Raw genomic sequence first — 14,104 nt, 5'->3', positions numbered from 1 at the left:
AAACAAGAGCACAGACCAATATGAATTCACATTAAAGTGGATTGGGACCAAACAGCACGTTTATTCAAATTGTATTTTAGTGTTATTTATCGTTTCCCTTGCTCACAAAAAAATACTGTAGCCTACTAAAATGCCGTTTTAGTACAATGTAAATTACATAGTTTACATTTGAATGACCGGAAACAGATAAGACTTTATCTGAAGTCAAGTCATGAATACTGTATGTATTGGACATTTTTGGAAATGGGAAAAAAATACCAACATAAACGGCAACATTTGTGGAATGTTTTAAAATACAACTAAAGCCACATCAAATTAATAGCTATTATTATTAGTCTTACCTATGAACGGAGAAACAAGCGCACAGCCATCTTTCGAGTTTTGTCTTTGAACTTGGTAGCGCTGTATAATATTTCAATGGACTGTCGAAGAGAAATCTGATGGTAAAGTGGATTTATTAGTGCAGACAGAGTTAACTAAAGTTATCATGAGCATTGTAATGATTGAAGCCAATGTCATATCAAATGTCATACCAAATGTCACAGTTCATCCTGTAAATCTGTTAAATCTTACTTTTATACTGTGGATACAAACCGAAAGACACAGCACAATGATTGAAGTGCTGAAAAGGGGCGGGGCTACATAAGGTCTATAGCTTAAAGATGTATGTGTCAAAAACATTATTGCAAAGACAAATATAGTACCAATTAATTAGTTTATAAAATGTTTTTGCAATCTTTTAAAATATGTAGGCCTATTTATTAGATAGATCTAAAAAACACCTGCTGTAGGCCTATTAAAAGAATAGTTCACACAAAAATGAAAAATAAATATTTGGAATGTATTTGGAATATGGATGACCTTCATTATGTTTTCAATTTTTTTTTTTTTTTTTTTCCAATTTTGGATTTACGCTCATTGGTGGTCAGGCAGTGGCAGTGGTAGTGGTAGTGAAAGTAAAGTAAAGTAAAGTAAAGTAAAGTAAATTTTGGGCTTTGTGAGAACGCAGACGTGAAGGTTTGGAGAGACATGAGGGTGAATGAATAATGATAAAGCTTTAATTTTGATGTCCCTTTAAGCATATGTGATACAACTGTCATTATAACACTTTTACAGCTTTTAAACAACGTTTTTACAATGTAGGCTAATTGTGCGCTACCTTCTTGTAAAGGTGAGACAATGATGTCTAAAAGGTTGGTTCTCATTTATCCAATATTATAAATGTCAAAAAGAGCTGACTGACAATAATGTGTCTTTCCTCAAGAGCTTTTCTGTCCTATAAAGAAGACAAGCGGAGGGAGAGAGATGTCATAAACTTTCAGAGAGCTCAACAATAATTCCCTTAATCAACAGATTTATATTCAGTGCAGTTAAGGTGAAACCGCCCTGACAAGCCCCCAAAACATTGAACGTGAACTAGCTCAAGGTCGACTGGAAACTAAAACAGGAAAGTCCTCCGTTTCCTGTTCGTTTTCTGCTGCTCTGACATGGCAAGACAGAATCAGAGTAATAGTACTTTATTTCCCCAGAGGCCATAATGCAGACACAACGGCCCATGATACAAGACAGATCGGAGATAGGATTACAGTTAAAGAATATGAGAGAGAACATGTTGCTGATATTCAGAACAACAGAAAGAGCTCTATATGTGTATGGAAATCGCAACCTCACCTGCTAATACTGCACCATTTGAAGATGTTCCTCGTTATATTACTTATTATATTTTTATATATAAGTGCTTCAAACCCAATGCCAATCACAGCTTTTATCTTATTGAATTATATATTGTAGAATTCATCATTATATATGTTAGGCTATGTGTATGTGTGGGTATGGGTATGGGGGAAATCACATGAGCCTCATCTAGGCTGACCACCTATGAAATGCATTGCAATGTGTGTGTGTGTGAATGACAAAGTAGAAAGAGTGTCATTTTGAAACAATGCTTTTTTTCTTGGTGGAAGTCTATAAGTGTTGTGGTAAAGCATGTAATGTTTCACATCTGGATAAAATATCGAACGAGTGACTGTAAGAACATTAGCCCCACAGGATGCTAAGCAATTCAGCTTCCCATGCACATCTGTGCCAAATTCAGTTTTATTAATTAGCCTCAGAGCATCAAATCGCATTTTCTGATATAAAAAAACACACAGCACTGATCTGAAATGACCTTCGCTCGTCTCATCTGTTGCAGTTTCGTCCAGCGAGACCTTTGCACATGCCAGAGTTCGTCCCCACACACGTGACCCAGCGCTTAAGCTCTGTGGTCAGTCTCTGAGAGTTATTACCTTGTGCTCCAAAATTACGCAACACATCGCCCCAAAACTAAAGTTACACAAGCATTCTGGACTGCCCCGTAAGGGAACAGTTGGTGCGCCAACTAATCCAGGCGAAACTCTGGCTGAAAGCAAAACGGAGGCATTAAAAGGAATGTCAGCTTTAATTTGGTTAACTTATATAATGACCTCACTGCCATATGTGCTATGACGGAACAGTCTTCATATGAATGATGCCCATTTGCAGGAAGTTCCCTGTACACAGATTTTCCAGTGGTGAATCATCATTTTTTTGTTATAATATAGTCCACAACCATCTGTGCCCAGGAAACAAGGCTTAAGTTTTTAAATCAGTAATTGCGTTGGTTGAGCATAAACCAATGCCATCAGTTTATGCTTTATGATATTCATGATTTAAAAATTTTCTAATTATCAAAGAATCTGTAAAACTGTATCATGGCATGAACAAAACTATTAAGCAGCACGACTGTTTGATTGATATGAGAAATGTTTCTTGAGCACCAAATCAGTTTGTAAAAAGGATTTTTGAAGGATCATGTGACCAGTGTTGGAGTAACGCGAGTTACGTAATCAGATTACATTTTCAAGTAACTAGTAACGCAACACATTATTTTAAATGAACAAAATATAAATATTAACAACAAACAAATTAATATGTTAAATTACACAAATACTTATTTTAATCTCACTTTTTAAAACAACTTTGCTGACCTTCAATAATCCAATTTAACCACACCGATAACTGCGTTCTTTTCTTGAACCTGAGGCTTATTCATTTCACTTTTGGTGTGAAAGTACCTTTACATTGGGCGAAAATGTAACTTTTTTGCTTAAAAACCAAAAACAAACAAGCAAGTCGAGACTAGGTGAGAAAAGGTAACATAAAAAGTATAACTAAGAAATGCAATTAGTTACTTTTTAGGGAGTGACACAATCTTTTAATGCAAAGTATTGTAAAGGTACTGGAGCAATAACTGTAAAGTGAGACTGGAGCAATAACTGATGAAAATCCGCATTGCCATCACAAGAATATACATTTTAAAACACATTAATATATAGAATTTTAAGTTGTAATAATATTTCAGTTTTTTTTCCTTGAATTTATGAGCAAATAAATGCAGCCTTGATGAGCATAAGAGATTCCTTACAAAAAGATTTGTAAAAATGTAACTGACCTCAAACCTTTGAACGTTGCATTGAACTGTATAAAGCTTTCAAAACCTTTTTAATGGATGTGCATTGTCATATTTCCACAACTGGCACACAACTGTCCAGAATGCACAAATCACCATTATAACCACAACACAACCCTATTTTCCTCTCTAAATCAGTTATCTGCTACTGGGAACAGCTTGTAAGAATGAAATCAAATGGATGAGCTCACATTGAAAGACAAAATTCAAATACACATTTAAACATCTGTGTTTTATGCATTGAGGGCCATTTATTAAACGATAATGTTTGCAGGGTCCATAAAGTCGACTTTTTCACATTTCTTCTCACAAATAGTATCAGATCACTCAAGAAAAGCTTTATTTTGGGAAAACTATCAGTTCAGGGCCAGTGCTTCCAGTGTTATTAGAGAGTGTTTCTCTCATGGTTGAAAGAATCAGATGAAAGCAGCATTTAAAGACCCAGAAAGATTACTTAGCCATATCTCAAGCTGTTTTATTAACATTTCGTATGCTTCAAAATGTCCCTACAATGGCAATGGATTTAATCTGCAGCCAGGTCGACAGTCTTGAATTTAAAATATAAATGTGAAATATTGCCATAGGGCTAAGGGCTGGCAATATTTTTCATGTGATAAATGCGTCAACCAGTTAAGATTTGGCTATAATGTTTGTACTTTGGCCACTTACACTTTATCTTTTTTGTCAGCATTATATTGCTGACTATATTCTTATAGCATTATATTATATTCTATAGCATTATATACATATGAATATTGTTGGCTTTTGTATGACAAAACGCTTGTGTTGTTCTTCATTTGTAAGTGGCTTTGGATAAAATCTAAATGGTTAAATGTAATTTCCTGAGTCTTTACAATGACTTTGAATGGCCCATAAACTGTTTTATAATATATAGTATGTAATAATTATGTTATACTGTTTACATAAACTGTTACACAATGTGAAGTTGGTTTTGGACTGACGCCATCAAGTAAAAAGAGAAAAGAGCCAAATGAGATGTGCTGTACCATTCAGTTGTAATTGATTCTGGATTGTTAAAATAAACAAATAAAAGAATGAATAAATAAATCAATTCAAAACACGAATAGGTGGCCTTACCTGTATCATATACCTATAATAGAGTCTACAATTACCATAATAAAAAAATATATATAAATAAATTCTTTAAAAATGATACTCGATTTTGTCATTCCATAAACCCCTATGATATTTTTTTAGATCGTCTTAACCACAGATAGACGTTCACAAGGCAATTGCCGTTTCAATCCACCTCATAATAAAACATGCCCTTCCCAAATGCTTTACATAACCCCGATTTGCATCTACAACATCATGAACAAATAGTATTCCTTTGGCACCCTTTCAGTCTGGAAGCATATCCGCGCAGCGCAGTGCGTCCGCGACACGCTTGGAGAGAAACGGGACGCGGGCCGCGCTCAATCCAGACAGTAGATGGCAGCAGCCCAAGAAAGCTGATCCTGTCGGGTTCACCACGACTCTGCCTCTCAGTTGTGCAGCAGCACTCACACTGGAGGCAGCGGTGGTTTGAGGGACGTCCAATGAAACAGAAGAACCGCCAGCTGCTCCTTTCGACTTTTACGCGTAGCCTGTCCTCCGCACCTGGAGACAGCACGTTTTGAAACCGCAATGGAAGACAAATCCAATTCGTTTTCGAGCAACAAAGAGGAGAAAGTGGATGGGAATAATGTGTTCCAGAGGCAAGACTCGATCTTGAAGAACAGCATGGGGAGCCAGAACATGAAAGACCACGCCAACTCAGTGGGTGGCAAGGGGGACCGGGAAGAAGCCATGGTCGGTTTTGACGATATAGACGCCGCGTCCAGGCAATCTGGGTTTATGCAGCGGCAATTTGGAGCCATGATGCAGCCCGGGGTGAATAAGTTCTCCTTGCGGATGTTCGGGAGTCAGAAAGCCGTGGAGAAAGAGCAGGAGAGAGTGCAGACGGCTGGATATTGGATCATTCACCCCTATAGTGATTTTAGGTAAGGAGTGTGGAAAGTCACCTTCCCACGCACACTCAGGTCAATGTAAAATGGGCTCTGCGTGCGCCGAGCGGCGCGTTTGCAGTCATTTTGCGTGGCGTTTCGGGGAACCGGAACGCATGCAATGTCCTTGGCATGAGTAGGGGTGAATGTCATCTCGGTGAATAAATGGCACGGCAGTCATCATGGGACGTCTCCGACCTGCCATCAGTGGGCATTCTGCGGTTGTATAAGACGTGTGCTGGTGCGCGCAGGGAATGATGCACCACTCTTTGGCATTGTAAACACATAGCTGTTAGTATATCTGCCGTGAGGAGGAACGATGGTGGCTGCGAGAGCACGTCTCGTTTAAGGCATAAACACGCGGATTATTCTATTGTTTTATCTCGTGGCACTGTATGATCCCGTGTGGCTGTCACCAGGTAACAGCCCATGCCAATTTTAGCGCTGGGACAGTTGATCTAAAGCAGTTTAACGCTAATCGCGTTAGTCAGGTGAAAGGAGGGGATTTTCAAACCCAATGCCCCCCAGTCAGAAGAATGCTTCATGCACAGCACAACTTGACTAGCTTATATACCTCTAATGAGACTACTACGGACAAATCATTTGCAATTATCACATAATGCCTGTCAAATAGCCTGCTCGGAATGGAATTATTTCATAATTTAATTTGGTTGTGCACCAATTGGAGTTGGTTAGTCCATTTGAAGGTTTAAAGTCTTCAGTTAGTATTTCACCTCGGATATCTATATATATATATATATATATATATATATATATATATATATATATATATATATATAGTGTACTGTAAACCTACTACATGGAACATCACTACATATGGTAAAAATATAAATAAACAATAAAAGATTCATGTTTACTGTAAAAAAAATAGTTTTATTATTTAAAAAATATGAACCACCTTATTTATTTATGAGGAACAAGACTTTCTCAGAATGTTTGTGCAAAAAACATCCCATTTCAGTCTTATATCTATTGTTCACATTTGCTAAAAGGCCAGTTTTGATGGACTTTAAGTCATCCCGTGGCTTTCAGTTGTACCACCTGACTGATAATCTGTACATTTTTACAGTAACAACCTGAATAGCTCAAAGATGTTGGTATACAAACATCAGTTATACAGTCTTACTTAGTAATACTTAATTGTCATGATTTTACTGTAAAGTTATGACAACCAAAGCTGCCAGATTTTGTTTTACCATAATTGTTTAGATAAACATTTTTACAATGTAGACCAGACAGACACATAGATAGATAGATAGATAGATAGATAGATAGATAGATAGATAGATAGATAGATAGATAGATAGATAGATAGATAGATAGATAGATAGATAGAAAACAATAACATGTCTGATCATTAGTTTTAACTTCCCATCTGCCCGTAACGCTCTCCATGGTACTGAAAACAGCTCCATGCTCTACATGAATGCGGAAAACTTTATCCCTTACAGGGTCATTAGCTCGACTCCCACCTGCCTCACTGTTTTATTTATTCCATAAGCTTGATGTACTTTGCTTTGGCATATCATGTGTAACATGTTTAACAACTCAGAAGTTGCACTCTCAAGGCACTATAACTACCAAAAGCAGGGCATTAACTACCTAATATGCAGTTCATTTTCAAGTCAACATTATTTAAGTCTTAATATACAGAATAAAATATTATTATAATGATTAAAATAGCCAGTATGCATATTACTTACAATATCATAAGTAAAGAGGGATGAATTTTAAATCATAACCTCAGTTTAAGCAAATGCCATGTCTATAACATGAAAACTAGGCTATTTATAAAGGAACTCTCAAGGTGTTTCTTTATCGTTTCTTTATCTAAACAAATGTTTCAGACACATTATTTTTTTAATATCACTTTTTATATCTTGTCAGTTTTTTGTAACACCTCTTTAACTGACAAAAGGGATGACATCATCCTCCAGTAAGTGACGTAGTTGGTTTGTCTTGCTCTAAAACATTTAATCCTGTTAAATTAATGAACAGAAATTGCTTAAATAATGATAATTTGTATATATCCTAATAATTTATTAGTTTTTCATGTTAGGAGAAGACATGGCAAAATGGCGATATCCACTTACTAGAGCTTCTCCAGTAATAATATATAGGAATAATTTAAGTTACAACACAATCATATAATATAATCATAATGTAAATATAATCATCAATTTTTTTTAAGGTACAGAGGTTACAGCAGAAATGAGCCATATCTACTGAAAGTAAATTTCCACTGCTACTTCTACTTGACATTTAGCTGATGTTTTTATGCAATGTGACTCTCAGTGCACTTATTACAGAAATCAACTCATGTCCTGCTCAAGAGCACAATGGGGATAGTTCACAGATTTAATCCCACAACCTTTCAGGTCTTTAACCACTGGGGCCCTGGGTTATGCCACCCCTGTAACAGATCAGAATGGTTTGTGTAAAGCCTTCCAACATCAGAGCAGGGAGGAGAGAAGGTGAGATCGGATTAGATGTCCAACACACACTGAATAAGATTAACATCGCTCTGAACCCTGTGATGTAACGTGATTGACCTTTCTGCCACAATGTACAAAGGACGCGGCTGCTTAGCAATCATATGCTTGCTCATATGATTGCTAAGATATTCTTATTGAGGAGGTTATATATGTATAAGTTAATTCTCTGTGGCACTTTTAAAACGTTGATCTATAGAGTGCCGAAGTTATCACGTCACTTTGTAGGCCAAAACAAAAAGTGAGTTAGCATTTTAGCACTCCCGGTTCCCTCGCTCAAAAGTCTATGGGATTTTTGAATGGGTTTTTGCTAAATCGTCTGAAATAAGGTCTGTGGTGAACAAAGCCTCTAAATAGTTTCACGTTTTGATCTATGACATAAAACACACTAGTTATAACCTGCTTGTGGATTTTTAAACTTTATTGTGTCTGGTTGTGTTTTTTTAAACTTTATATAGGCTTCAAAATGTATACATTTTGGATTCACTTGTAAAGATTATCTTGATAGACAAAACGTGTAAGGGTCACAATTCTTTGTTGAACACAGATCTTATTTTTTTTTTTTTGCGATTTTCCAAAAGTCTGTGGGGAAAATGCATTTATTTTCGATCGAGGGAACCCATGTGACGCTAACTTCCGAGTTCTCCAACAAAGTGACATCATCACTTCGGCACTCTATTTGATGGGGTGCAGCAACACTAGCTCAACAAATGGAGTGATTTTGGGGGTGGGACTAACTGTTCTATGACCAATGGCAGACAGAGCGAGTTTCAAATTACACACTTCAGCTTCAAATAGTTTTTTGATCAATCAGAAACCTTTAAATTGACATTCCTGCATAAAACTGTACATATAGGTGGTTTGAAGACATTTAAAAAAAAAAAAAGAAAAAAAATGTGTTATTGCTAACTAAAACTTTTAAAAACATTCCTGTCACGTCAACTCTCAGAGTGTTTGGCATGATGATGGATATGACAGTGTTGATATGTTTGGTATGACTTGCTACAGCCAATACAGCCAATACATACAGAACATACTGCTGAGTGCAATTAAGACAAGCTGCTGTTGTACGATATAGCCTACATGAATTACCTGAAGCAGATCTATACAGGTGGAGGGCTTCTGAAAGCGCGATACAACTGCTATAGCAAATGCTGACAGAGTGTTTGAAGATTGAGCAGCGAGCTCATTGAACCAATCAGCTATGACCAACACAGTTGACCGCTTCATCTTTCCAACAAAAGTGTACAGTGTGCCTAATTTACAAAACAATTTGCTGTCAAAAGTTCCGAACAAACATATAATCCTCAGACACAATCCAGGACGCATTAAAAAAAAAAAAAAAAAAAAAAGAAAAAAAAGAAAAATGTTTCAAAGAAAAAAATCCTTTATGCTTCCATTTACTTTTTACATTTACATTTGTCCTCTTGTCGGCAAATTCAAGCATGTGGAGTAAAGTGGAAGCACGTCTGTATACTGTATCCACTTTAGACAGCAACAGCGATTATAACGGGTTTTATTTGCTTTTGATGTGACGTTCATATTATCCAGTGCAAGTGACATATGCGTTAAGCAACTGAACGCCAGTGGGCGGGGCCAATAGTGTAATGATTGCTCTTGCTCAGGAGGCAGGCATATGCAAATGAATTTGCCCGTGTCATATCACAAGCTATAGGCTAAGGAGGACATTTTAAGCTCTAAAACTCACAGGATGTTTTAATGCTACAAAGACCTGTTAAATGTCAGAAAAACAAGGCAAATTTGATTTCTCATGTCATGACCCCAAGTTGAATTTATTTTAGATTGAGTGCCCTGTCACGTGCAAGATGCTGCAAAATACACAAGACATGAGCGCAGTGGTTAAAGACGTCCATTTTGCGCGTTTACTTAAATAATAGCGCAGTGGAATGGAAAAACGTGTTCTGTGTGAATGGCCCTTTAGATGGCCATGCTTCAGTTCTGCAGGTGGTACGCACGATATTGAGCCTTTGATCGCACTTGCCAAATAGGCTTTACTTCAAAGAAAGAACCATAAAAGGAAAAAAAAAAACAGGTGAGAAAGAGAAAACGAGATATGGAAAAGGAGATGGAGGACAGAAAGCAAATAGGAGGATGACTGTCGTTATTGCTTTTAACGAAAGCCTAAACCGTGCAATACTGGCTACATTTGGCAGGCTTCAGTATTGTGTGCTCATTTATAATGGCTTTCCTTTCTCACCCACTCAGGAAACTGCTCTTTTGTATTCTTTTTTTCGGTTTATGTTGTGAAATACTTTCCTAATTTTCTTGTAATCACATTGTAATAACAAAATGTTGGAACCAGAAACATTACATGAGTGATAACAGCATTCACATGTGCTGTTTTGGTTCTGAAGCATCAGGGAAACTCAATATCCCAGTGTGGTTCTTTAAAGATTAATAGGAGGTTAAGATTCATTAGTCATTGTTTTCAGAAAGGGCTCATGCTTGACTTGATGTGGTCCGAGCCCTTTTGTCATCGGTTTTTGTCACGCATGACGCAAGTCATGTGTTTCTTTTGTCGATCCTCCATACTGCATGTCATCTACCTCTTGCTTTCCCTGTTTGACCAGCCTATTGCTGTGCACACAATTCTTCAAAAGGGAAAGAAAAACCTATGGACTGAATTCCTTCACCTTTTCGAGTGACATTTTTACTTTTCTTTTTTTTTTTTTTTTTTTTAGTGGCCGGATTTATCAGGTAACAGATGAGCCTGCGTCAAATCTCTGTATTCTAAATTAATAACTCAGGTTGTGGAAAAGCAGGATTTGTATGTGAGCAGATTCCTTCTCCCTATCAAACGGCCTCTGATTTCTAAACCCAGATTAACCTCTATTTTTAGGGGCATGCAAGTTTGTCGTGCATTATTGATGCTTTTTGCTGTTGCTTTTTGGAGGCTTGTCTCAAAGACGTGTCTCAAAGTCTAATGAAGGTCTTTGTGGCTGCGTGTCTCACTTTTTTTTTTTTCCAAATTGGTGCCCCTTGGTAATCTTGAAATAGCCAGAGTCTGTTTTTTCTTCTCCTCAGATGCAATGCTAAAAAAAATGCCCAATTTATGAATGTAGTGTAACTGCAGAGCTCTGCAAACAGGCCATATCAGATTAAGAGCAATCTGTCTCTCATGTCCACCCCAAAAATAACAATATATATTAAAAATATGAAAATATTCAGTATTTACTCACCCTCATGTTATTCCAAACCTGTATGACTTTTCTTTTCTTCTTCTACATCTTGTGTGTGTATATATATATATATATATATATATATATATATATATACACTCACCTAAAGGATTATTAGGAACAACTGTTCAATTTCTCATTAATGCAATTATCTAATCAACCAATCACATGGCAGTTGCTTCAATGCATTTAGGGTTGTGGTCCTGGTCAAAACAATCTCATGTTCTGACAACTACAAAACTGAATGTCAGAATAGGAAAGAAAGGTGATTTAAGCAATTTTGAGCGTGGCAGAAGGGCCGGTCTGAGTATTTCACAATCTGCTCAGTTACTGGGATTTTCATGCAGAACCATTTCTAGGGTTTACAAAGAATGGTGTGAAAAAGGAAAAACATCCAGTATGCGGCAGTCCTGTGGGCGAAAATGCCTTGTTGATGCTAGAGGTCAGAGGAAAATGGGCCGACTGATTCAAGCTGATAGAAGAGCAACTCTGACTTAAATAACCGAAATGACATAATAAGATATGCAGCAAAGCATTTGGGGAAGCCACAACACGCACAACCTTGAGGCGGATGGCCTACAACAGCAGAAGACCCCACCGGGTACCACTCATCTCCACTACAAATAGGACAAAGAGGCTACTATTTGCAAGAGTGCACCAAAATTGGACAGTTGAAGACTGGAAAAATGTTGCCCTGGTCTGATGAGTCTCGATTTCTGTTGAGACATTCAGATGGTAGAGTCAAACAGAATGAGAACATGGATCCATCATGCCTTGTTACCACTGTGCAGGTTGGTGGTGGTGGTGTATTGTTGTGGGGGATGTTTTATTGGCACAATTTAGGCCCTTTAGTGCCAATGGGGCATCGTTTAAATGCTACAGCCTGCCTGAGCATTGTTTTTGACCATGACCATCCCTTTATGCACCATGTCCCCGTCCTCTGATGGCTACTTCCAGCAGGATAATGCACCAAGTCACAAAGCTCGAATCATTTCAAATTGGTTTCTTGAACATGACGACGCGTTCACTGTACTAAAATGGCCCCCACAGTCACCAGATCTCAACCCAATAGAGCATCCACATGTGGTGGAACAGGTGCTTCGTGCCCTGGATGTGCATCCCACAAATCTCCATCCACTGCAAGATGCTATACTATCAGTATAGGCCAACATTTCTAAAGAATGCTTTCAGCACAGTTCTGAAGGCGAAATAATCCTTTAGGTGACACACAATAGTATACATACACAATAACTTCAGAATAGTTGGAAACTAAGTTTAAAGCTTGCCAGCCTCATTCACATTCATTATATGAAGGGTTCTGGAATGACCTGAGAATTAATAATACATGACAGAATTTTCATCTTTTGTATACATTATTTCTTTAAAGAACCACATTTCACACTGGGGTAAAGTTGCAGCAGCTCTAGAGAGATAGAAAAGCACATTTGAGCATATACAACGGTTGTGTGGAGGTCACGTCCTCTATGCTTGTCTTTAGTATTCACCAGTAGGACAGATGGTCACATGGCAACCATCCCACCTCTGACAATGCAGCCTGTCTGTCAGTCGGTTGTCAAGGCTACAGTTACAAAAGCGAAACGGCTTATCAAAACCCTCTCAATACGAGTACTCGATATACCTCTGCATACAATCCACATAAATTTCATCCACAATCCTGGCTATACTGCAACCAACAGCATGAGCAATATCAAAAATGCATTCTTTCACCTATTTGGAGCTCCCCAAAATAAAAATAACCTAAGTGGATATTATTAACCAAAGATGCCTGTTTGGACGAAAGCACAGACAATTATTTGATATAGGATCGGTAGATATTTATAAAGCAAGGCCGAGAGCTTTTCTCATTCGCTCAGCTCCATTACAGCCAAGTGCGTCGGCCACATCGGAGGCACCAGCCAGGGGTTTTTAGCATGAGATAGGATTCTTGAAAGCATCTATTTTAGTTCATGGATGTATGCCGTTATCAGCGGCCAGGACATTTTGTGTGGTTCTCTAGGCCAGCCCGGCGCCCGTCAAAATACGTCTGGCTTTGGACTTTACAAGACACAATAGCTACATTAACGCAATTACAGCATGTGTGTGTGTGTGTGTGTGTGTGTGTATACGCTGACCTCTGAACATTGCAGCATTGCAAAAAAATCTCTGCAACACTTTACTTAAAGCCTTTATACTGCATTATATAACCAAAGAAAAAAATATATAATTAGTGCTCGGCAACGATTAATCGCATCCAAAATAAATGTTTGTGTTTACATATTATGTGTGTGTGTGTATAATTATTTTGTTTATGTAAATACACACATATGCATGTACAGTATATATTTACGAAATATTTGCATATATTTATACATAATATATATATATATATATATAATATATATAAATATAATTATATATTAACATATTATTCTTAAATATACATGCATATGTGTGTATTTATATATGCAAAATAATTATACACAGTACACAGACATATAATATGTAAACACAAACCTTTATTTTGGATGCGATTAAATGCGATTAATCTTTGCCCAGCACTAATTATAATATTCACAGATTCCGTGTTGCATCTGAAATTGGTTTTGTCGTATTTTAACGCATTGCTTTCTAAAAGTGTATAACTGTGGTTTGAATTATTCATGAGACCACATATAATGCATTATAAGGAGCATTACAACATTACGTTAAAAATACTTTTATAATGCATTATAAATAAAGGCTTTAGGTAAAGTGTTACCAAAACCTCTTCTATTGTCTGCTGGACTCCGATCAGAGTGTGTTGAGAGAGCTGACTCATGTCTGCTCACGGCAGACAATAAAAACGGGCTATTTTTCACTTTGTGCTGAGGAAGATTTCTTCACATTAGCTGGCAT

General features: G+C 37.2%; 1 protein-coding gene across 1 annotated transcript in view; it reads left to right on the top strand.

The window, feature by feature from the left end:
• The first annotated feature begins 4,812 nt into the window (after positions 1-4,812).
• hcn1 (hyperpolarization activated cyclic nucleotide-gated potassium channel 1) overlaps positions 4,813-14,104 on the top strand; it is a 112,238-nt gene continuing 102,946 nt past the window's right edge. Inside the window, exon 1 of the mRNA XM_039688126.2 lies at positions 4,813-5,493. Within this exon, the coding sequence (XP_039544060.1) occupies positions 5,138-5,493 (356 nt within the window). The 5' untranslated portion in view covers positions 4,813-5,137. The remainder of the gene's footprint in view (positions 5,494-14,104) is intronic.

Source organism: Pimephales promelas, chromosome 19, assembly GCF_988280905.1.
Source record: "Pimephales promelas chromosome 19, fPimPro1.hap1.1, whole genome shotgun sequence".
NCBI lineage: Eukaryota > Metazoa > Chordata > Actinopteri > Cypriniformes > Leuciscidae > Pimephales > Pimephales promelas.
This window is presented reverse-complemented; position numbering and strand designations above follow the sequence as displayed.